Source organism: Oncorhynchus mykiss, chromosome 2, assembly GCF_057628025.1.
Source record: "Oncorhynchus mykiss isolate SJ-2025 chromosome 2, ASM5762802v1, whole genome shotgun sequence".
Classification (NCBI taxonomy): domain Eukaryota; kingdom Metazoa; phylum Chordata; class Actinopteri; order Salmoniformes; family Salmonidae; genus Oncorhynchus; species Oncorhynchus mykiss.
In genome coordinates, this window is record NC_143023.1 from 25,602,960 (window position 1) to 25,627,499 (window position 24,540).

General features: G+C 42.6%; 1 protein-coding gene across 1 annotated transcript in view; it reads left to right on the plus strand.

Annotated features, from left to right (window-relative positions):
• Nucleotides 1-232: 232 nt before the first annotated feature.
• LOC110539173 (E3 ubiquitin-protein ligase znrf2) overlaps nt 233-24,540 on the plus strand; it is a 100,917-nt gene continuing 76,609 nt past the window's right edge. The window contains exon 1 of the mRNA XM_021626136.3: nt 233-1,335. Coding sequence (XP_021481811.3) covers nt 924-1,335 — 412 coding nt within the window. The 5' untranslated portion in view covers nt 233-923. The remainder of the gene's footprint in view (nt 1,336-24,540) is intronic.

Here is a 24,540-nt window from a genome sequence, read left to right on the forward strand (position 1 = left end):
TTATGTTTTATAAGAGGGACATGAACCATGACTGAGTTTGCAGGTTTGCCTAGATCTATTTGTGTCTCGTTTCCAGCAACAAATGCGTATAATTTAACAGGTACTAAAAGTATCCTCAGTCCTTTCCCACTGTCCTTGATCCTATTGCCCAAACTTGCCACTCCTGAGTGAGGCTTGCTTTTGTTATTGATGTCGCTTGGCTTGTGCTCTGCTGGTGCTGACGTAACCTGACGCACAAGGACAGAGGATCCGCCTCCAAACTCGACTCACTCGGCAACCAAGTCAGTGCTCAGTGCTGTGCGCACGTAGCCCCGTCCCGGCTATTGTCGTTTCTGCTCTGCTGTTTCTGTCATCCCCTTCCCTCTATCACTTCCTCCTACATTATAATACTTTCACTGTGACTGCCTGCGGTCGGCTAACAAGGAAGCGTGGGGAACGTGGCTCTTTACTTTCGTATGATAGAGAGGACATATGGCGGCGGACTGTTATTATTCAGAAAACAACAGTCAAAGCATATTAATCCAAAACAAGCAACCGGGACGAGGAAAGATTCGATAACTGCAAAATGGCTACAACTACTTATTCTGGATTATGTTCGTGACATGTTATGAACTATTCGCAAAGTTGTAATGTCAAGCGTGTTTGTTTTAGCGCACCGTAAGGACAGCTTTCCAACCCGTTGTTTTGCATCGCTGTCAGTTACTTTTATTCATTGACATTTTCAACCTGTCATTGGGGTCGTAACGACGTATAATTTCCACTTTTGGTATTTTTATTTTAAACACTGCCCTGGACTGGGTGGTCGTGTGTTTGTGTCCCTTTGCGTTTTAAATGTGGCACACTCACTGACCGCCACCGTGCTGCACGAGCCCTTTAGTAATTCCGGGTAAATTTGTGGACGTGTGTTTGCACCAGCGACCGACATGGGGGCTAAGCAGAGCAGCCCAGCCGCTAACGGACGGACCAGGGCTTACTCGGGCTCGGATCTACCTTCGAGCACCTCTACTACCAGCAATGGGAACGGTAGGACTGCAGCGATGGCAATGAGCTATCACGTGTACGGCCAGTCGGCTCACGGGGCCTCGGGAACCACAGCGACCTCCAGTCAACACATTGGCCATAGGACGAGGTCCGTGGGAGGCAGTTCTGGAGGGTCAGGGCCAAGACCCCAGTCAGGCATCAACATCCCTAACAGCAGGGGAGCCTACAGCTCACAGGAGTCTGGCAGCAGCACCCCGGAGGAGGCAGAGAGGAACAGGTCCAGCGGGGGGCTAGGGGGTCCCCGGTTGTTGATTGGATCATTACCAGCACACCTTTCGCCTCACCTTTTTGGAGGTAAGAGACTGGCTGACAATAAGGTAGCAACATGCAGCAAGCAACGTGTGTCTGTGTAGTGTTGAATCTGTTTTATTCACTGAACTCTGTCTAAATGTGTTTTACACCTGTTACTCAACAGTGTGGACCAAATGTGTCCTAACCTCAGTTTTACAGCTACTTGCACCTTGATGACATGTTTGTAGTTTTAACTGTGTAACAATAGTGTTGTAACATTTTAGATGATCATAGTTTACAGTCAGAATGGATAGGCTACGATTCAATAACCCCCGCCTCATCCTCTTCCTCCTCCTTATCTGCCCCATCTTCATCCTCCTCCTCATCACCATCATTTACTTTTACAGTGCACACCACAGTAAGGAGTGTTCATTATCAGCAGTGAATGTGATACCAAACAGCCTTTTTTGGAACGATGGAGAGCATTCATCTGATCCCTGCAACCACAACCCACATCATGTCCACTTCAGTATGACATAATAGTTGTAGAGGAGACCGGCTACACTAAATCTCACCACAAGTGCCAGCAGACAGACATTCAGGTTACACGGCTATAAACTGTCTGTGTTGAGTGATCAAAGTCCACTCAACAAGGCATGCCTGTTGCTACAAGGACTTGTGTAATATCGCACAATAACAAAGTCTGCATCTGCATCTAGTCTATTCCATTAGCATTGGGCCTGATGTAACTAACAGAGTGACATTGATATCTGCTTGAAGAAGCAAAGGTATACTAGTTGGTTAATAGTCAGTTATAGCCTACTACTGTAGTTATTGAGCAAGCTAGTCAGTGATATGAGAATCACTCCTCATAAATGAGGCTACTGTCGGTGTCCAGTCTAAGGTGAGACCGCCTTGTCCAGATCAGACTGTCAACTCAGTATCCGCAGGGCTTGTTTGCCTTTCTCTTCCCGACATGCTGTTTGAGGATTAGCTTGGTCTAGGAATTTAACAGATTAGGTCCAGAAAACCACACAAAAGATTGTGGTTACTTTGCAGTGAGCTGCTAAATATGCAGACATGCTGAATAGAGAGAAACAGATAGATTAATTTAGAGAGAAGTCATTTCACTCTGCTTTCTCCCCATCTCTGAGGGGAATTATCATCATAAAACAAGCGAGAAAAGGAGGGAGAATTTACATGGATTATCTGGGTCTGGGGAGTATTTGCTCAGCAATTATCTTGGCTGTGAATGTTCACTTGCCACTGCCACTTTAACTTTCAGAAAGGGAAGCTTCGACATGCCTCATCTAACATGCCTCAAGTAATTAATCAAATCCAACACGGGATGTATCTCGATAGCCACCCTATTCCCTATATAGTGCACTACTTTTGGACTATAGGAGTAGATTGCCAGTACCATGATGTTTGTAAGGTTATATGGCCATCTTTGGAACGTGTGATTGACCAGTGATGGACCATGCAGGTCAAGGAGGCATGTATTCTCCCATTAGAATGTAGACCTAAACAATCGAGCACCAACTGATTGAGCCATTCATCAATCATCAACTCAACCCATTGAATTTCTCTCCACATTCTGCAGCCCTGCTCATTCAGATGCTGCTTCTCTCTCCCTTGTGCCTTCTTTGATACACTCACCCTGATCTCAAGCTGCAATTAAATTAAAACCCAAATTAGATTTGACCTCCACTCACCTCAGCTGCGCTGTTCACTCTCGCATAACATGCACAGCGCGCAGAAGCCCTGCTATCGTTTCATAGGAAACAACCAGGTTCAGACTTCACAGATGTATTCAACTCAGCTGCACTGTTTACTCTCACAATAGAATAGACTCGCCAGCCTCCAGAATCTCTGATGTCACTTAATAGTCTTAAGAAGCATGTCTGGTAAAAGTTCAGACTACACGTACAGTATGCACAACAGGCCAGCTATTCACTCTCACACAATATAGCCTACAGACTGCAACATTCTTTTCTAACAGTATATGCCTTGGATATCATGTCTGGTGTAAGTTTCAGGCTTCACACAGCTGGAGCACCTGTGGTGAAAATAGAGCAGCCATGTCGTTGAGTGGTTGAGTCGTTGGTTGCTCAGATGGAATTTCCCCGGCAGCTCTTGGGTTCTGTGTTGAGAGGCCAGCCTGTTCTCTGCTCTCGACCTTCTTCCTGCACCCGGGTCGTGGCGTGTTCTGTCAGGGTGAGACTCAACCACATCAGATCTACTCAGATGTAAACACAGTTAGAATTTAGACTCCTGTGTGTCTGAGAGCTGAGGGGGGATATTGTTTTACATACATACATACATACATACATACTCACTCACTCACTCACTCACTCACTCACTCACTCACTCACTCACTCACTCTTGGCTTGGTTTTGACTGTGCATGCTCTGACATGCACGGTCAACTGTGTGACCTTATATAGACTGGTGTGTGCCTTTCTAAATCATGTCCAATCAATTGAATTTACCACAGGTGGACTCCAATCAAGTTGTAGGAACATCTCAAGGATGATCAATGGAAACAGGATGCACCTGAGCTTAATCTTGAGTCTCATAGCAAAGGGTCTGAATACTTGTGTAACTAAGGTATTTTTTAATTTATTTTTAATGCATTTGCAAAAATTTCTAAAATCCTGTTTTCACTTTGTCATTATGGGGTATTGATGAAAAAAAATATTGAATCAGTTTTTTAATAAGGCTGTAACGTAACAAAATCTGGAAAAGTCAGTGAGTTTGAATACTTTCCGAATGCACTGTACATAGACGCTGCTGCTCCAGGAGAGGCCTATTTACACAGGTAGGAAGAAAAGAGGGATGATGAATGGATCTGAATAATGAATGGATCGATGGATCTGAACAAAAATGTACAGATGAGGATTGAGGAAACACTGGGGAGTACAAAAGACAGATTAACACGAGAACCCTTGGGCCTCGACAGACCCCCCCCCCCCCCCCCTTCAAGCTAATGAGCAGTCATTCCGACTGCAACATTCTAACAGTGCAATTAATACATTTCATATATGCTATCGCACATATAATCATTTAGTTGTGTTTATGAATGCCTTGGGTAACTTTAGAATAAATGCACAATAGCATTTTCATTACTTTATGTAACTACAGGCTACATGTAAAAAAAAAATATATATTTTGTTCAAATTTTCAATAAATTGTATTAATGGATTGCCATTGTTACAACTATGAAACAGAACGCCTATGTGTTGTATTACGGTAAAAGTTTATTTTTATAACGATAAAATAAATACAAATACCCCAACTACCAAGACGCACAGTCAAGACTCGCGGTCAAATGATGAAAACATCAGTACCCTAAATAGTGAAACGCAGCACAAACGCAATAATGGCATTCTAATGAATTTTGACAGCAGTCCAAATAAGTCAGCACGTGCTTCTGTGCGTCTTCACGCAATGGCATCAGTTGGATTTCATTTAGCTGTTATCCACTTGTCTCAATATTTGAGTCAACAGTTGACTCAATATCCGTACCTTTCACTTGCTTGACACACGTTGACATACCTTTGTTTGGTTGTAATACGTAATCGTCTCCGGTTTCCTCTCGTTGTGTCCCGTCGTTATGGAGTGCAATGGCTGTGCAGGTGCCTTATTTTGCACTGAGGGAGGGAGCTCCCGTCTCACTATGTTCACGGTGCTGGCCAACTTGTTTTCTTTGCAAGCAACTTGTTCGCCAATGACAGTGAAGTGAAGAAATTGTCCATGGTGACATTTCTCCCATTGCCAACGCAAGGTTCCACAAGCCTCATCACCACATTCTTCGACACTTCAACACCTGCTGCCGATGTGTTTTTTTCCCAGAAACTGAAAGCTGTTCAGCATATACAATTACACACGCTCTCAGTAAGTAGCCTACTCCAAGTAGGTTAGAGTAGACTGATAAGACTTCTTTGATTCGGTGGACTGATGTAGGGTACATACCATCTGAAGATTATATTTAGAATGGATCAATACCAATAGAATGGCCCCCTCTGTTCTTCAGTCACAATTGGTGATTACATAATTATGCATTGTTTGCTCCCCCTCACTCATCAACTCACCCGTTCTCCCTCTGTCTCCCCATAATACTTGAATGAAATAATTTAATCAGTTATATGTGTGAAATTAGTTTCGGTATAGTTTATGTTCGAGGCAATTATCCTGGTGATTATCAGCTGGACAATGTGCTTTCAACTGTCGGTCAGGAGGCAGTGTGTTATATAGACTTATTTAGGAAAAAGTCAAGGACTGAGCGGAGCAGGCCCTACTGTCAGGAGGCAGTGTGTTATATAGACTTATTTAGGACAAAGTCAAGGACTGAGCGGAGCAGGCCCTACTGTCAGGAGGCAGTGTGTTATATAGACTTATTTAGGACAAAGTCAAGGACTGAGCGGAGCAGGCCATACTGTCAGGAGGCAGTGTGTTATATAGACTTATTTAGGACAAAGTCAAGGACTGAGCGGAGCAGGCCCTACTGTCAGGAGGCAGTGTATTATATAGACTTATTTAGGACAAAGTCAAGGACTGAGTGGAGCAGGCCATACTGTCAGGAGGCAGTGTATTATATAGACTTATTTAGGACAAAGTCAAGGACTGAGTGGAGCAGGCCATACTGTCAGGAGGCAGTGTATTATATAGACTTATTTAGGACAAAGTCAAGGACTGAGTGGAGCAGGCCATACTGTCAGGAGGCAGTGTGTTATATAGACTTATTTAGGACAAAGTCAAGGACTGAGTGGAGCAGGCCCTACTGTCAGGAAGCAGTGTGTTATATAGACTTATTTAGGACAAAGTCAAGGACTGAGTGGAGCAGGCCCTACTGTCAGGAGGCAGTGTGTTATATAGACTTATTTAGGACAAAGTCAAGGACTGAGTGGAGCAGGCCCTACTGTCAGGAGGCAGTGTGTTATATAGACTTATTTAGGACAAAGTCAAGGACTGAGTGGAGCAGGCCCTACTGTCAGGAGGCAGTGTGTTATATAGACTTATTTAGGACAAAGTCAAGGGCGGAGGGGGGCAGGCCCTACTGTCAGGAGGCAGTGTGTTATATAGACTTATTTAGGACAAAGTCAAGGACTGAGCGGAGCAGGCCCTACTGTCAGGAGGCAGTGTGTTATATAGACTTATTTAGGACAAAGTCAAGGGCGGAGGGGGGCAGGCCCTACTGTCAGGAGGCAGTGTGTTATATAGACTTATTTAGGACAAAGTCAAGGACTGAGTGGAGCAGGCCCTACTGTCAGGAGGCAGTGTGTTATATAGACTTATTTAGGACAAAGTCAAGGACTGAGTGGAGCAGGCCCTACTGTCAGGAGGCAGTGTGTTATATAGACTTATTTAGGACAAAGTCAAGGGCGGAGGGGGGCATGACATAAAAAACGGCAGAGTAATAAAATGAATAAATTCATGAGCAGTCAAAATGAGAAGAATAAGGGTGACCAAAGGTGAAATAAAGGAGTGTGTGAGAGAGAGAGAGAGAGAGGAGGAGAGGAGTACATCTGACGAAATGGCTGCAGTGCAGAGCTAACACTAAACAGATTGAAAAATCAATTGCGGTTGAGCTGCCGATGGGAGTGAACATAATAATTATGGACTGAATATATCAGCATTTGTCTCCTATAACCGGCATGGTTGGATTACAGAGGAATTATTGGTCAAGAGAAAGTGTTTGTGTGTGTGTGTGTGTGTGCGTGCGTGTTTCACATGACTGTAGTGAGTGACTGGTGAGACAGGCATTACCCATGCTGTTGTACTTTGATCACTGTCACATGAGAATTTACACGACAAAAACAATTCCTGAAGAGGCAAATCATTGTTATGTTTGTGTGTATAAATGTGTGTGAAACTACAATGACTTTTATGTCAAATCAGCAGTGAAAATACTGCTTCCCAGATGGATTCAAGCTGACCCTGAATAACGATTCACCTCTTCTGGAATTATTTTTGTCTTGTAAATTCTCATGTGACAGTGATCAAAGTACAGCAGCATGGGTAATGCCTTTCTCAAAACTAACTTACTGCAGTCATGTGAAACACACACACTCACTCACTCACACACACACACACACACACACTCACTCACTCACTCACTCACTCACTCAGAGAGTGTCACTGTCTTGTTTTGCCTGATGACTGTCCTGTGTTATTCCCATATTGGACTACCATCCTCATAATCTAGCAATATTAGCATAAGAACCGCTTGAGAGGCCTCTCTCTCTCCGTTAACTCCTCCTCTCACCCCTCGTCTCTCCTCTCCAGCACAGCGTGCACTTGATATTTCATGCCTGCCTAACTGCCTGACTGATACCCAGTGCACTTGGCTGCAGACATTAATTAATTTGTGATGGCTCTCCTTCATTCTCTTCAGACTGGCACATTCTTCTGCTCTCAACTTGTAGAGGCAAGAGCTCAACGTGAAAGTCAGTTGAGGGAGAGGGAAAGAAAGAGAGGGGAGAGAGAAAGGGAGAGGGAGGGGAAGAGAGAGAGAGAGGGGAAGGGAGGGGAAGAGAGAGAGAGAGAAGGGTAGAGAGAGAGGGTGGTAAAGAGAAAGAGAGGGAGAGAAAGAGAGAGGGGGGAAGAGAGAAAGAGAGAGAGAGAGAAGGGGAGAGAGAGAGGGTGGGGAAGAGGGAGAGAAGGGTAGAGAGAGAGGGTGGTAAAGAGAAAGAGAGGGAGAGAAAGAGAGAGGGGGAAAGAGAGAGAGAAGGGGAGAGAGAGAGGGTGGGGAAGAGGGAGAGAGAGAAGGATATAGAGAGGGAGAGAGAGAGAGAGAGGGAGGGGAAGATAGAAAGAGAGAGAGAGGGAGGGGAAGAGAGAGAGAGAGGGAGGGAGGGGGGGAGAGAAAGAGAGAGAGAGAGAGTGTGAGAAGGGGAGAGATAGATAGAATGATGAAAGTGAAAGATGAAAGTGATCAGGAGAGGATAGAGTAAAATACTAACAGGATGTCCCAGAATTCACTATGGGTTGTTGGGTATGGAGTACAGAATGGGTGATATGGGGGAGTGATAGATGACATGATGATGGGACATAGGGAGCTACCTTGCCCTTCTTTTCTCAGATAGGTGGGTCTCGTTCAATCATTGACCACTGTGACAGCTAATCTATACGGAGCCCTGCCTCACCTTAGTCACCTGTAGACAACCCACTCTGTCATTAAGATGGAAATTCCTCACCACACACACACACACACACACACACACACACACACACACATACATGCACGCACGCACACACATACACACATTGACATTCCGTTATGCCATGTCGCTGGTTAGTGTGTCCCAACAACAGGTTGTTAGTTTGTGGATGTGACTCTGCACAAGCTCTGCCTAATTATTAACCTGCCTCTTTAAGTTTCCTCTCTGTGATGAAAGCAGGCTTCCGTTCTGTTTAGACACCATGTGTTTGTGTCTGCCTGCCTGCCTGCCTTTGTCTTGTCTGTCTGCCTGTCCATCTGTCTGTCTGTCTGTTTGTCCGTTAGCCAGCAGCTGGTCTCCCCTCTCCGCCCCAGGCCTGACAGTCATCCATCTGAGCCGTGTCATCTATTGATAGGGCTGTGTGTTAATGTGGCAACATGTCTCATTTGTCCTGTCATTAACTCACATGGTCCTGGCTGCACCTGTAAAACTGGCATTCCACCTTTAACGGTCTGTCATTCCACCTTTAAAGATCTGTCATTCCACCTTTAAAGGTCTGTCATTCCACCTTTAACGGTCTGTCATTCCACCTTTAAAGATCTGTCATTCCACCTTTAAAGATCTGTCATTCCACCTTTAAAGATCTGTCATTCCACCTTTAAAGGTCTGTCATTCCACCTTTAAAGGTCTGTCATTCCACCTTTAAAGGTCTGTCATTCCACCTTTAACGGTCTGTCATTCCACCTTTAAAGGTCTGTCATTCCACCTTTAAAGATGCCGTTTTGTCTTTACGAGTGACACACTTAATGACAGGAGCGTCTGGTGGTCTCTGGAGAACTAGATGTGGAGGCTCATCTTGCTCTGCTGGCAGGGGAGGAGGGCTGGAGGTAGAGATCCAGTTTTTCAGTGTGTCTTTGTAGAGTGGAGCAGAGTAGTGCACACAGAGAGTCGGTTAACTGACAACTGCAGCACCTGCTGCTCACTCAACTGGCTATAAGTCAACACACATGGAAATGCACTCACACACTCACACATGCACACACAAACCCAAACACACACACTTGTGAACAGAGAGAGCAGGACAAGAGTGGCAGGTAGGAGGAAGTGTGTGTGTGTGTGTGGTCTGCAGTTTGCTCTTTGCTCTGTGGGCTATTAAGGTTGGCTGTCAGCAGGTATTGTGCTGGTGCACCAACCGGAACACTCCCGCCCTCCGCCCAGTGAACGATTGTGTGTACACACACCACTAGACATGCAGTATTAGGATAATCCGCTAGCCAATGGGTTTGTTTTGCAGCAGGAGCAGTCTGGAGTGGGAGGGAGGAGACTAAGGGTACTGTGGTGTCTTTGAAGAAAGGACAGGAGAGGAGGAAAGGGAGGAGAAAGCGTGGGGAGAGGGAGGTACTGTTGTGTCTGTGGCTTGTTTGCTGGTACTAAATCTGACTTCTGCTTGCTGGGTGTGAAACATGCGCTGTAAGGCCGGGGCTCTAGCTGTGGCCCTACTCTGCTCTGGTCTGCTCTGTGTGGAGACTCCACATGTCTTAACATGTCTTCTCTTTCCCTACCTTCCTCAAAACACTAACCCTAGCCCAAGTATTATCTCTTTCCCTACCTTCCTCAAAACACTAACCCTAGTCCAGGTATTATCTCTTTCCCTACCTTCCTCAAAACACTACCCCTAGTACGGGTATTATCTCTTTCCCTACCTTCCTCAAAACACTAACCCTAGCCCAAGTATTATCTCTTACCCTACCTTCCTCAAAACACTAAACCTAGTCCGGGTATTATCTCTTTCCCTACCTTCCTCAAAACACTAACCCTAGTCCAAGTATTATCTCTTTCCCTATCTTCCTCAAAACACTAACCCTAGCCCAAGTATTATCTCTTACCCTACCTTCCTCAACACTAACCCTAGTCTGGGTATTATCTCTTTCCCTACCTTCCTCAAAACACTAACCCTAGTACGGGTATTATCTCTTTCCTTACCTTCCTCAAAACACTAACCCTAGTCCGGGTATTCTATCTTTCCCTACCTTCCTCAAAACACTAAACCTAGTCCGGGTATTATCTCTTACCCTACCTTCCTCAACACTAACCCTAGTCTGGGTATTATCTCTTTTCCTACCTTCCTCAAAATACTAACCCTAGCCCAAGTATTATCTCTTTCCCTACCTTCCTCAAAACACTAAACCTAGTCCGGGTATTATCTCTTTCCCTACCTTCCTCAAAACACTAAACCTAGTCTGGGTATTATCTCTTTCCCTACCTTCCTCAAAACACTAAACCTAGTCCGGGTATTATCTCTTTCCCTACCTTCCTCAAAACACTAACCCTAGTCCGGGTATTATCTCTTTTCCTACCTTCCTCAAAATACTAACCCTAGCCCAAGTATTATCTCTTTCCCTACCTTCCTCAAAACACTAAACCTAGTCCGGGTATTATCTCTTTCCCTACCTTACTCAAAACAATAACCCGAGCCCAAGTATTATCTCTTTCCCTACCTTACTCAAAACACTAACCCTAGCCCAAGTATTATCTCTTTCCCTACCTTACTCAAAACACTAAACCTAGTCCGGGTATTATCTCTTTCCCTACCTTCCTCAAAACACTAACCCTAGTCCAAGTATTATCTCTTTCCCTATCTTCCTCAAAACACTAACCCTAGCCCAAGTATTATCTCTTTCCCTACCTTACTCAAAACAATAACCCGAGCCCAAGTATTATCTCTTTCCCTACCTTCCTCAAAACACTAACCCGAGCCCAATTATTATCTCTTTCCCTACCTTACGCAAAACAATAACCCTAGCCCAAGTATTTTCTCTTTCCCTACCTTACTCAAAACAATAACCCTAGTCCGGGTATTATATTGACCATGACTGTTATTGTCATTTCCCTACCTTCCTTATTGACGCACACACACACACACACACACACACACACACACACACACACACACACACACACACACACACACTATATATATATAAACACACACACACACACACTATATATATATATATATATATATATATATGAGTGTGTGTGTTTTGGGTCCATATATATAATATATATATATATAATATATATATATATATGCACACATTCATTTAGTACTGTAGATATGTGGTAGTGGTGGAGTAGGGGCCTGAGGGCACACAGTGTGTTGTGAAATCTGTGAATGTATTGTAATGTTTTTTAAATTGTATAAACTGCCTTAATTTTGCTCGACCCCAGGAAGAGTAGCTGCTGCTTTGGAAGAATCTAATGGGGATCCATAATAAATACAAAACACTAACCCTAGCGCAGGTTTTATATTGACCATAACTGTTATTGTCATTTACAGTGAAGGAAGATGAGATGAGACTAGTGTAGCAGGACAGAGCATATGGTACAGCTGACTGGGCTACAGTAAAGGACAGCACATAGAGAACAATGGTCTGAAGCAGGTCATTGTCATGGTTGTTAGTGGAACTGACAGCTTTTTAACTGCTTTGCAGATATGAAACAAACAGACAATCATAATATCAGAAAAAAATATCAAATTCCCAGTTTATGCTACAAAAACAGGTTTTAAAATAGGTTATATTCAAATCAAAATTCCATGATGTAGAGTAAGGCATTGTTGGCAGAATAGATGGATGCAGTTCAATGCCTGGCTAAAATACAGTGACTAAAAATATAACATGTAAAGTGTTGGTCCCATGTTTTATGAGCTGAAAATAAATAAATACAATTCCATAAAAAAAAGCTTATTTCTCTCAAATTTTGTGAACAAATTTGTTTACATCCCTTTTAGTGAGCATTTCTCCTTTGCCAAGATAATCCATCCACCTGACATGTGTGGCATATCAAGTCGCTGATTAAACAGCATGATTGTTAAACTTTGTGCTGCGGACAATAAAAGGCCACTCTAAAATGTGCAGTTTTGTCACACAACACAATGCCACAGATGGGGCAGATGGGACAATTGGCATGCTGACTGCAGGAATGTCCACCAGAGCTGTTGCCAGAGAATTTAATGTCAATTTTTCTACCATAAGCTGGCTCCAATGTTTTTTTAAAGAATTTAATAGAACGTCTAACTGGCCTCATAACCGCAGTGGTTGGCGCCCGTATGGCGTTGTGGGCGAGTGGTTTGCTGATGTCAACGTTGTAAACAGAGGGCCCCATGGTGACGGTGGGTTTATGATATGGGCAGGCATAAACTATGGACAACAACCACAATTGCATTTTATCGATGGCGATTTGAATGCACAGAGATACCATGATGAGATCCTCAGGCCCATTGTTGTGCTATTCATCCGTGGTCATCTCCTAATGTTTCAGTAAGGATCTGTACACAATTTCTGCAAACTGAAAAGGTCCCAGTTATTCCATGGTCTGCATACTCACCAGACATGTCACCCATTGAGCATGTTTGGAGTGCTCTGGATGGGTGTGCACGACAGCATATTCCAGTTCCCGTCAATATCCAGCAACTTTCGCACAGCCATTCAATAGGAGTGGGACAACATTCCACAGGCCACAATCAACAGTCTGATCAACTCTATGCGAGGAAAGGTGTCATGCTGCATGAGACAAATGGTGGTCATACCAGATACTGTCTGGTTTTCTGATCCACGCTCCTACCTTTTTTTTATGTACAGTTGTGGCCAAATGTTTTGAGAATGACACAAATATTAAATTTCACAAAGTCTGCTGCCTCAGTTTGTATGATGACAATTTGCACATACTCTAGAATGTTATGAAGAGTGATCAGATGAATTACAAGTCCCTCTGTGCCATGCAAATGAACTGAATCCCTCAAAAACATTTCCACTGCATTTCATCCCTGCCACAAAAGGACCAGCTGACATCATGTCAGTGATTCTCTCGTTAACACAGGTGTGAGTGTTGATGAGGACAAGGCTGGAGATCACTCTGTCATGCTGATTGAGTTCGAATAACAGACTGGAAGCTTCAAAAGGAGGGTGCTTGGAATCATTGTTCTTCCTTTGTCAACCATGGTTACCTGCAAGGAAAGATGTGCCGTTATCATTGCTTTGCACAAAAAGGGCTTCACAGGCAAGGATATTTCTGCCAGTAAGATTGCCCTGTGTCATGCCAACAGTAAAGCATCCTCAGACCATTCATGTTTGGGGTTACTTCTCAGCCAAGGGACTGGTCTCACTCACAATTTTGCCTAAGAACACAGCCATGTATAAAGAATGGTACCATCACATCCTCCGAGAGCAACTTCTCCCAACCACCCAGGAGCAGTTTGGTGACGAACAATGCCTTTTCCAGCATGATGGAGCAGCTTGCCATAAGGCAGAAGTGATAACTAAGTAGCTCGGGGAACAAAACAACAATATTTTGGGTCCATGGCCAGGAAACTCCCCAGACCTTAATCCCATTGAGAACTTGTGGTCAATCCTCAAGAAGCGGGTGGACAAACAAAAACCCACAAATTCTGACAAACTCCAAGTATTGATTATGCAAGAATGGGCTGCCATCAGTCAGGATGTGGCCCAGAGGTTAATTGACAGCATGCCAGGGCGGATTGCAGAGGTCTTGAAAATGAAGGGTCAACACTGCAAATATTGACTCTTTGCATCAACTTCATGTAATTGTCAATAAAAGCCTTTGACACCAATGAAATGCTTGTAATTATACTTCAGTATTCCATAGTAACATCTGACAAAAATATCTAAAGACACTGACGCAGCAAACTTTGTGAAAATGTATATTTGTGTCATTCTCAAAACATTTGGAAACGACTGTATCTGTGACCAACAGATCCTTTTATCTGTATTCCCAGTCATGGTAAATCCATAGATTAGGACCTAATGAATTCATTTCAAATGACTGATTTCCTTTTATGAACTGTAACAGTAAAACATTTTAAATTGTTGCATGTTGCGTTTATATTTTTGTTCAGTATAGATAATTCACCAATACATTTCTTGGTACTCCAACAAATATTAGGTTGTCAGGTTGTAAATCACAGATGGTCTGTTGCATTGTTTGCTGCCTTCAGCCATTCAGGCTGAGACTGGGACAGTCCCAAAAAACATTTGACACTTCTCTGTTTTCTCAATGACATTCAAATCAGCATTGAAAAAAGGCGCAAGTTTAAATTTACTCAACGTGAGCGAGTCTGACCACACAAATGTGTTTGATGGATCTTTGGAAAAGAGCAGGAATAGGCTTTTTTAGGCCCCAGTCCAAACTATGTCTTCCAATGGTGCGACTGCTGTCGGCATCCAAAGATTATCCAACTTGAATAAACACTTGGAGGTAAAGATGACAGCAGTGTTGTAGTCTACAGCATATGGATATCACTTATTATTGATATCTACATAGCGCATTGATGTGAATCACACTGCTGCTCTCTCATTTAGCTATTTGCGCCTTACGGATTGTGGTTGTTCTGGGTGGCTGTTCACAAATCTAAATGTGTATTTGAACACAATAATGGTTGAATTCAAGCAAAAAGGTATTTAGTCAGCCACCAATTGTGCAAGTTCTCCCACTTAAAAAGATGAGAGAGGCCTGTAATTTTCATCATAGGTACACTTGAGAAAAATTAGAAAAAAAATCCAGAAAATCACATTGTAGGATTTTTAATGAATTTATTTGCAAATTATGGTGGAAAATAAGTATTTGGTCACCTACAAACAAGCAAGATTTCTGGCTCTCACAGACCTTCTTTAAGAGGCTCCTCTGTCCTCCACTCGTTACCTGTATTAATGGCACCTGTTTGAACTTGTTATCAGTATAAAAGACACCTGTCCACAACCTCAAACAGTCACACTCCAAACTCCACTATGGCCAAGACCAAAGAGCTGTCAGAGGACACCAGAAACTAAATTGTAGACCTGCACCAGGCTGGGAAGACTGAATCTGTAATAGGTAAGCAGCTTGGTTTTAAGAAATCAACTGTGGCAGCAATTATTAGGAAATGGAAGACATACAAGACCACTGATAATCTCCCTCGATCTGGTGCTCCACGCAAGATCTCACCCCGTGGGGTCAAAATGATCACAAGAACGGTGAGCAAAAATCCCAGAACCACACGGGGGGACCTAGTGAATTGACCTGCAGAGAGCTGGGACCAAAGTAACAAAGCCTACCATCAGTAACACACTACGCCGCCAGGGACTGAAATCCTGCAGTGCCAGATGTGTCCCCCTGCTTAAGCCAGTACATGTCCAGGCCCGTCTGAAGTTTGCTAGAGAGCATTTGGATGATCCAGAAGAAGATTGGGAGAATGTCATATGGTCAGATGAAACCAAAATATAACTTTTTGGTAAAAACTCAACTCGTCGTGTTTGGAGGACAAAGAATGCTGAGTTGCATCCAAAGAACACCATACCTACTGTGAAGCATGGGGGTGGAAACATCATGCTTTGGTACTGTTTTTCTGCAAAGGGACCAGGACGACTGATCCGTGTAAAGGAAAGAATGAATGGGGCCATGTATCGTGAGATTTTGAGTGAAAACCTCCTTCCATCAGCAAGGGCGTTGAAGATGAAACGTGGCTGGGTTTTTCAGCATGACAATGATCCCAAACACACCGCCCGGGCAACGAAGGAGTGGCTTCATAAGAAGCATTTCAAGGTCCTGGAGTGGCCTAGCCAGTCTCCAGATCTCAACCCCATAGAAAATCTTTGGAGGGAGTTGAAAGTCCGTGTTGCCCAGCAACAGCCCCAAAACATCACTGCTCTAGAGAAGATCTGCATGGAGGAATGGGCCAAAATATCAGCCACAGTGTGTGAAAACCTTGTGAAGACTTACAGAAAACGTTTGACCTCTGTCATTGCCAACAAAGGGTATATAACAAAGTATTGAGATAAACTTTTGTTATTGACCAAATACTTATTTTCCACCATCATTTGCAAATAAATTCATAAAAAATCATACAATGTGATTTTCTGGAATTTTTTTTCTCATTTTGTCTGTCATAGTTGAAGTGTACCTATGATGAAAATTACAGGCCTCTCTCATCTTTTTAAGTGGGAGAACTTGCACAATTGGTGGCTGACTAAATAATTTTTGGCCCCACTGTATATCCCTGTTAAATGTAATACTATTTAAATAAAAAAACTTCTAATAGTCAAACAAAGCCAAAACAAATGCTAACCAAATCAAATCCTTCCTATACTAATACGCTCTTTCCTTCAGGGGTCCAAAGTATTTTATCTGACAATAACATGAGTTAATAAATCCTGGTTTTGCAAGCCGAAGGTTTATTAAGGGTGGGATATAGTAAGTTTTGTTAGATAGGACGGTTGTTTTGTACAAATAGTATAGCCATTAATTCAAAAGACATACCTAAATAAAGTTTTAACCTAAGTAGTCTACCTGTATATGGGAAGTAGTCTGACTATGAAAAGCAGCGGATAGATATACTAAAACAGGTGAGGATAAATTAGGCTTGGTGAGAAGGCAGGGTAATCCTAGGCGAACGGAGTAACTGAACCTATTCAATACTGAAATAAATAATATCCAAAAGAGTGGGAGGGAAACTTAAAATAGCGAAGTGAGATTTGGATAAATGCAACCCGAGTTTAACCAGGGATGTATGTCCCCTGGGTAATAACTGATAGATGTGGAAGTGAGATCTAATGTCCAGTCGATAGCAACGCTAGAGATACGTTTCCAGGGAAGAGAATTGTATAAATCCATACACATAGATTGTAACTAGGTAACGGTAAACAGCACATACATAGATCATAGATATACATACACATAGATTGTAACTAGGTAACGGTAAACAGCACATACATAGATCATAGATATACATACACATAGAATGTAACTAGGTAACAGTAAACAGCACATACATAGATCATAGAAATATATACACTTAGATTGTGACAGTGTAGAAAGAGAGGATCTGAATCCCCTAATGGAATTACCCAATCCCCAGGCGGGGGAGGGTGATCATGACAGTGGAGCGCGGGACCTGGGGAGCCATTCAGAGCAAAAATTATAGAATTATGTGCTAACCTAACGGAACATTACCACCGACACGCCAACTTCTCTAAGGTAACTGAATACAGACAGGGAGAAAGTGAGACAGTCAGTCAGTACCTAGAACGTTTAAAATATGTATTCAATGCTAACAGTGGTACGCCGGAAGCAGCCCCCGGGGGTGATCAAAATACCCCTTATCATGAGTAACTAAAAAAAAGATATGCTGTCCACCATGAACAACACGGACAGGCAGTCAAAAGAAAAATATAAATGTTTTAATTGTAACAAAACTGGACATTTCGCCCGGGAGTGTAACACTCCCCGCAAACGTCACCACCGAGATTGTAATTTAACTGAGGGGGAGAATCTTGGTGATTTACATAGCATTGGTGGTTCAGTGGTGAGTGTAGCTGCCTTCCAAGCTGGAGTCCTGGGTTTGATTCTCAGCCAATGCACTAACTGAAATGTGAGTTTTTTGATTGTATTTAAACTATTTGTATGTTTTGCCTAGAAAGTTATAGTTGCTAGTGTTTGTATAAGATATAAACTGAACGTTTTAAATAGTTTGTTTGGTTCAAATTGAAAGACTAATTCATTCAACTTAAAATAAGGACGGAGCGAATTTTGAGGTAAGACGATGTCTGTTCACTAAATTATCTGTTTGAGTAAGGTATTGGGAATGGAGTTGTAATTAAAATGCTGAAAGTAAGGAAGATAGTTAGTTGCTGTGTAGGCTACTAATTTTCAGAGTAAGTTGTTAGAGGCAGGTAGATTTGGTGTGGAATAACGTAAAACTGCGTCATTACGTTGGATAAACAATAACGTTACTCAAATTGGTTTGACCGTTGTTCAGGTACACTCTTTTCTGTACTTCTGACAGTACAATTTTGATTGAGAGATGTTGATTGATGTTGTAAGTTCTATTCAAGATCCAACAGATGTGATAAATTAGGTTTGGTTTATCAAACCTGTCGCTATGGCCTGGGCATGGACTCAGCGCCTGTTAATGACATCACTCACAATGCACTTTTGTCGCCACGACAATTAGATTGTGACTGAGGGTGACAGAGAAAATTGTTTGTGTCATTTAGAAGGAAAATGCATGCATTATTGTTTTGCGTCACTTTTCAGAATGTCCAAATACATTTTTAGGGTAGTCAGAAAATATGCTAAAACTAGCAACAGAGTCGCTAGGTGGGCATCATTGATTTGTGGCGTTCATTGGGCTATATTTGGCTGTAAGAAAGGGAGATGTGAACGTTTGAATCGTAAAACATTGTGATAATGTATTCTGGTGGTTGATTCTTGGTTTGTTTATTTGGTTACTGGTTATGGTAGATTTTAGAAAAATATTCAAAATTAGCTCCATAATATCGACAGAAACATGGCAAACGTTGTTTATAATCAATCCTCAAGGTGTTTTTCAAATATCTATTCGATAATATATCAACCGGGACTGGTGGCTTCTTAGTAGGATAGAGAGAAACAATGGTCGCATTTGTCCTTTACTCACCAAACACTCTGAGAGACTTCAGCTGACCACTGACGCAATGTTGACGTTCAGACTCATTTTTCAAAATAAAAGACTGAAACTATGTATTGTGACACTAGACACATTAGGGAAGCCATAGACAAAGGAATCTGGTTGATATCTCATTCACTGCTCAATAGGGACGCATAGGAACGCAGAGCTTTCTAAATAAGAGTCCCTTCCTGATTGGATTTTTCTCAGGCTTTCGCCTGCAACATCAGTTCTGTTATACTCACAGAGAATATGTTTTCTATCCTAAGCTGTCAATTATATGCATATTCTAGCATCTTGTCCTGACAAAATATCCCGTTTACTACGGGAATGTTATTTTTCCAAAAATGAAAATACTGCCCCCTAGTCACAAAAGGTTAAGTTGTATTTTTTTTTTTACAGTAGTGCACCTTACCACAGGTAATTTCAGACCTGTCACACACAATCCTTGTATAATGGTCATACAGGTAACCCAATACATCTGTTTGGAATAGCGAAGCTCCTATTATTTATCAATTCTAAACATTTTTAGAACATCAAATCAAAGATAACTTACATCATTCCTCCCAAATTCGAGAATAAAGACTATTTACCGTCATCCTGTAGACTGGGAAAAGCAATGCCGGTTTGATTCCGTCACCTTCTCTGTCAAGCTTAGACAACAAATACCGACCGGCCTGTTCTTTAACCTCAATTCAGAGGCCAGGTCTTTAAATAACGGGACTAGACCCACCCGTGCACGGTTTTCGGCTACTACCTTTGGATGACAGAGGCAGGTCTTCCGCTCTAAGGACCAATTGTTACTGTAATTTCATTATTCCAATATGTTTTCATTAATTGAATTCACTTAGTCTATTTTATGAGAATTTGTAAGATTCTTATTTGCATAAAATAGACAGAGACCAGTCTTATCAATAATAGATAGTATTTATTTTCGGAGCGCGCTGCCATGTAACCACGAACAACAGTTTATATACAAAATATTACTTCATAGGTAATAAAATATTATTACTCCCAACAGTTTAAAAGTTCATTTGAGATAAACCTTCTGAAGTTTTCATCCATCACCATTCAGCAGACAGTTCCAACTAATGGAAAACCTAAGGAAACACACACTGCCTTATCTAAACATCTCAGAGCTAAGTTGAGTCGGTTCAACCATAGGTTAATGACCCTTTCTGCTTACTTAAAAAAAAACACTTCCAATCTTCTCCAACATGGCTGGAATGGTATTTATTTTATTTAACCTCTCTGATCTCCCAAACCCGGATCCGGTATCGTGACTACAGCCTCAAGCTCATTACCATAACGCAACGTTAACTATTCATGAAAATCGCAAATGAAATTAAATAAATATGCCATCTCGCAAGCTTAGCCTTTTGTAAACAACACTGTCATCTCAGATTTTCAAAATATGCTTCTCAACCATAGGAAAACAATAATTTGTGTAAAAGTAGCTAGCTAGCGTAGCATTTAGCGTTAGCATTAGCGTTAGCATCCAGCACGCAACATTTCAACAAAAACATAAAAGCCTTCAAATAAAATAATTTACCTTTGAAGAACTTCTGATGTTTTCAATGAGGATACTCTCAGTTAGATAGCAGATGCTCAGTTTTTCCAAAAAGATTCTTTGTGTATTAGAAATAGCTCCGTTTTATACATCACATTTGGCTACCAAAAAAAAACGAAAATTCAGTCCTCAAAACGCGAACTTTTTTCCAAATTAACTCCATAATATCGACTGAAAACATGGCAAACGTTGTTTAGAATCAATCATCAAGGTGTTTTTCACATATCTCTTCATTGATATATCGTTCTTGGACACATGGTTTCTCCCCTATATCAAATGGAAAAGTACAAGCAGCTGGCAATTGCGCACCAAATTCCACGCAGGACACCAGGCGGACAGTTGGAAAATGTAGTCTCTTATGGTCAATCTTCCAATGATATGCCTACAAATACGTCACAATGCTGCTAAGACCTTGGGCGAACGACAGAAAGTGTAGGCTCATTCCTTGCGCAATCACAGCCATATAAGGAGACAATGGAAAACAGAGCTTCAGAAATTCTGCTAATTTCCTGGTTGATGCATCATCTTGGTTTCGACTGTAGAATGAGTTCTGGGGCACTTACAGACAAAATCTTTGCAGATTCTGAAACTTCAGAGTGTTTTCTTTCCAAAACTGTCAAGAATATTCGAGCATCTTTTCGTGACAAAATATCGCGCTTAAAACGGGAACGTTTTTTATCCAAAAATGAAATAGCGCCCCTAGAGATCTAACAGGTTAAGTACCCCCTGTTTCAGGCTCCACAATCCCTCACTTATGAATTCATGTTGTTAATCAGATATAATAAAACAGAGTATAAGGTTACTTAGTTACAGTTCTATTTAAAATGGGGATATTGTTTAGTCATTATTCATAAAATTCCTAACACCATCTTAGCCACATTCCAGTAGAGAAAGCCACACGGTCTCTCAGTTAGATATGCATTGTAGGAGTATTATTCTCATACTAAGCAGTTCCGCTTCTTATATCGGCAGCTAAGCAGTTTCCTCCCATTGTTAAGCCGCTCAAACTGTTGCTGACAGTCTTAATTTTGTAGAGAATTTGCATCAAGGATGAAATCTAAGTGCTTTCGACAAGTCACTGCGGTGAAACGGCCACAACATGCGGCGAAGTGAACCATATTCTAATGGTTCCACACATTTGCTTTCAAATGGCCTGTCTGTGCTCTACTCAGTCACTCGGTAAATGTTGACTAACCATCTAATAGCCCAAGCAGGATTTTATTTCTTCATCACACAGAATTCCCTGATATATAAGACCCAGCATTTAACTGATGATCAGTTTGACTTTTACTATGAAAGGGGGTGGATCTTAATCTGGGTCTCCAGTTCTTGACCTGATTATTACTACACTGCGCTGCACTCTCCTGAGGGTACTAGTGTATAAGGCCTACTGCCTCGAGTATGCTGTTCAGATCCTGACTTTTGTCTGTCGTGGGGTAGACTAGGTTTGTTAGTAACATTTAGGATATGATCTGTCCTCCTGCCCAATAACATACACAGTTACACTGAAGAGGAAGTGGGACCTTTGACATTTATGTTGGGAAATAGTGGTGGTTGACCAAAAAGCAGAAAACATAGTTCTCCTCCGCTCCGCTGTTACAGGAGAATTACATCTGTATTTTCCCTGTTGTTTCTCTTCTCTCTTGTTCTTCTTCCCCTGTGAGAGTAAGACAGTTCCTCCTCCTCTTCCCCTGTAAGAGTAAGACAGTTCCTCCCCCTCTTCCCCTGTGAGTGTCACGTTCATGGTATGGAGGAGACCAAGGCGCAGCGTAAGATGAATACATACTTTTAAATGAAGACAAAGAACACTTAACAAACTATACAAAAACAACAAACCAAACATGACGCTATATAATACTAGTGCAGACACAGGCAACTAGACATAGACAATAACCTACGAATTACCCAAGGAATATGGCTGCCTAAATATGGTTCCCAATCAGAGACAACGATAAACAGCTGCATCTGATTGAGAACCAATCTAGGCAACCATAGACATACAAAACACCTAGATAGTAAACAACCCCATAAACATACAGTACAAAAACACATATAATACTTGTCACACCCTGACCTAACCAAAATAATAAAGAAAACAAAGCAAACTAAGGTCAGGGCGTGACAGTACCCCCTCCCGGCAGCACACCGAAGCCTATATGGGAGGGTCTGGGTGGGCATAACTCCGAGGTGGCGGTTCTGGTGAGGGACGTGGTCCCCGCTCCACTTCTGACTCGGCCCACTTACGTAATATCACTGCAGCGGGAACCCTCAACGCCGACCCCGGACTAGAGGACGCCTCTGGACTGAAGGGAGACTCTGGCGGATCCGGACTGGGACCCGTCGTGGTAGGTTCGGGACTGGGACCCGTCGTGGTAGGTTCGGGACTGTGACCCGTCGTGGTAGGTTCCGCACTGTGACCTGTCATGGTAGGTTCCGGTCTGCGGCCCGTCGTAGGAGGTTCCGGTCTGCGGCCCGTCGTAGGAGGTTCCGGTCTGCTGCCCGTCGTAGGAGGTTCCGGTCTGCGGCCCGTCGTAGGAGGTTCCGGTCTGCTGCCCGTCGTAGGAGGTTCCGGTCTGCTGCCCATCGTAGGAGGTTCCGGTCTGCTGCCCGTCGTAGGAGGTTCCGGTCTGCTGCCCGTCGTAGTGTGTTCTGTTGTTTGTGTGTAGTGTGTTTGTGTCTAGTGTGGTCTGGTGTTTGTGTGTAGTGTGTTTGTGTGTAGTGTGTTTGTGTCTAGTGTGGTCTGGTGTTTGTGTGTAGTGTGTTCTGGTGTTTGTGTGTAGTGTGGTCTGGTGTTTGTGTGCAGTGTGTTATATTCAGGGCTGGATACTTGTCTTGTGTAATAGTGATGTGTCTCTGTTTGTTGGGGTCTGTGTTTTTTCACTCTGGAAAATTACAAGGACTATGGCTGTTTCGGTGGCTGCTGTGTTGTTGATATGTTTGGCCATTTATTACCGTGTTGTAACACTGAGCCATTGGAGCGACCATTTCAACTTGCCCAGATGAGGGCCTATCAGACCACTACAAATCTACCAAGACCTGGCCGTCCCTCTAAACTTTCAGCTCATACAAGGAGAAGACTGATCAGAGATGCAGCCAAGAGGCCCATGATCACTCTGGATGAACTGCAGAGATCTACAGCTGAGGTGGGAGACTCTGTCCATAGGACAACAATCAGTCGTATATTGCACAAATCTGGTCTTTATGGAAGAGTGGCAAGAAGAAAGCCATTTCTTAAAGATATCCATAAAAAGTGTAGTTTAAAGTTTGCCACAAGCCACCTGGGAGACACACCAAACATGTGGAAGAAGGTGCTCTGGTCAGATGAAACCAAAATTGAACTTGGCAACAATGCAAAATGTTATGTTTGGCGTAAAAGCAACACAGCTGAACACACCATCCCCACTGTCAAACATGGTGGTGGCAGCATCATGGTTTGGGCCTGCTTTTCTTCAGCAGGGACAAGGAAGATGGTTCAAATTGATGGGAAGATGGATGGAGCCAAATACAGGACCATTCTGGAAGAAAACCTGATGGAGTCTGCAAAAGACCTGAGACTGGGACGGAGATTCGTCTTCCAACAAGACAATGATCCAAAACATAAAGCAAAATCTACAATGGAATGGTTCAAAAATAAACATATCCAGGTGTTAGAATGGCCAAGTCAAAGTCCAGACCTGAATCCAATCGAGAATCTGTGGAAAGAACTGAAAACTGCTGTTCACAAATGCTCTCCATCCAACCTCACTGAGCTCGAACTGTTTTGCAAGGAGGAATGGGAAAAAATTTCAGTCTCTCGATGTGCAAAACTGATAGAGACATACCCCAAGCGAATTACAGCTGTAATCGCAGCAAAAGGCGGCGCTACAAAGTATTATTAACTTAAGGGGGCTGAATAATTTTGCACGCCCAATTTTTCAGTTTTTGATTTGTTAAAAAAGTTTGAAATATCCAATAAATGTCGTTCCACTTCATGATTGTGTCCCACTTGTTGTTGATTCTTCACAAAAAAATACAGTTTTATATCTTTATGTTTGAAGCCTGAAATGTGGCAAAAGG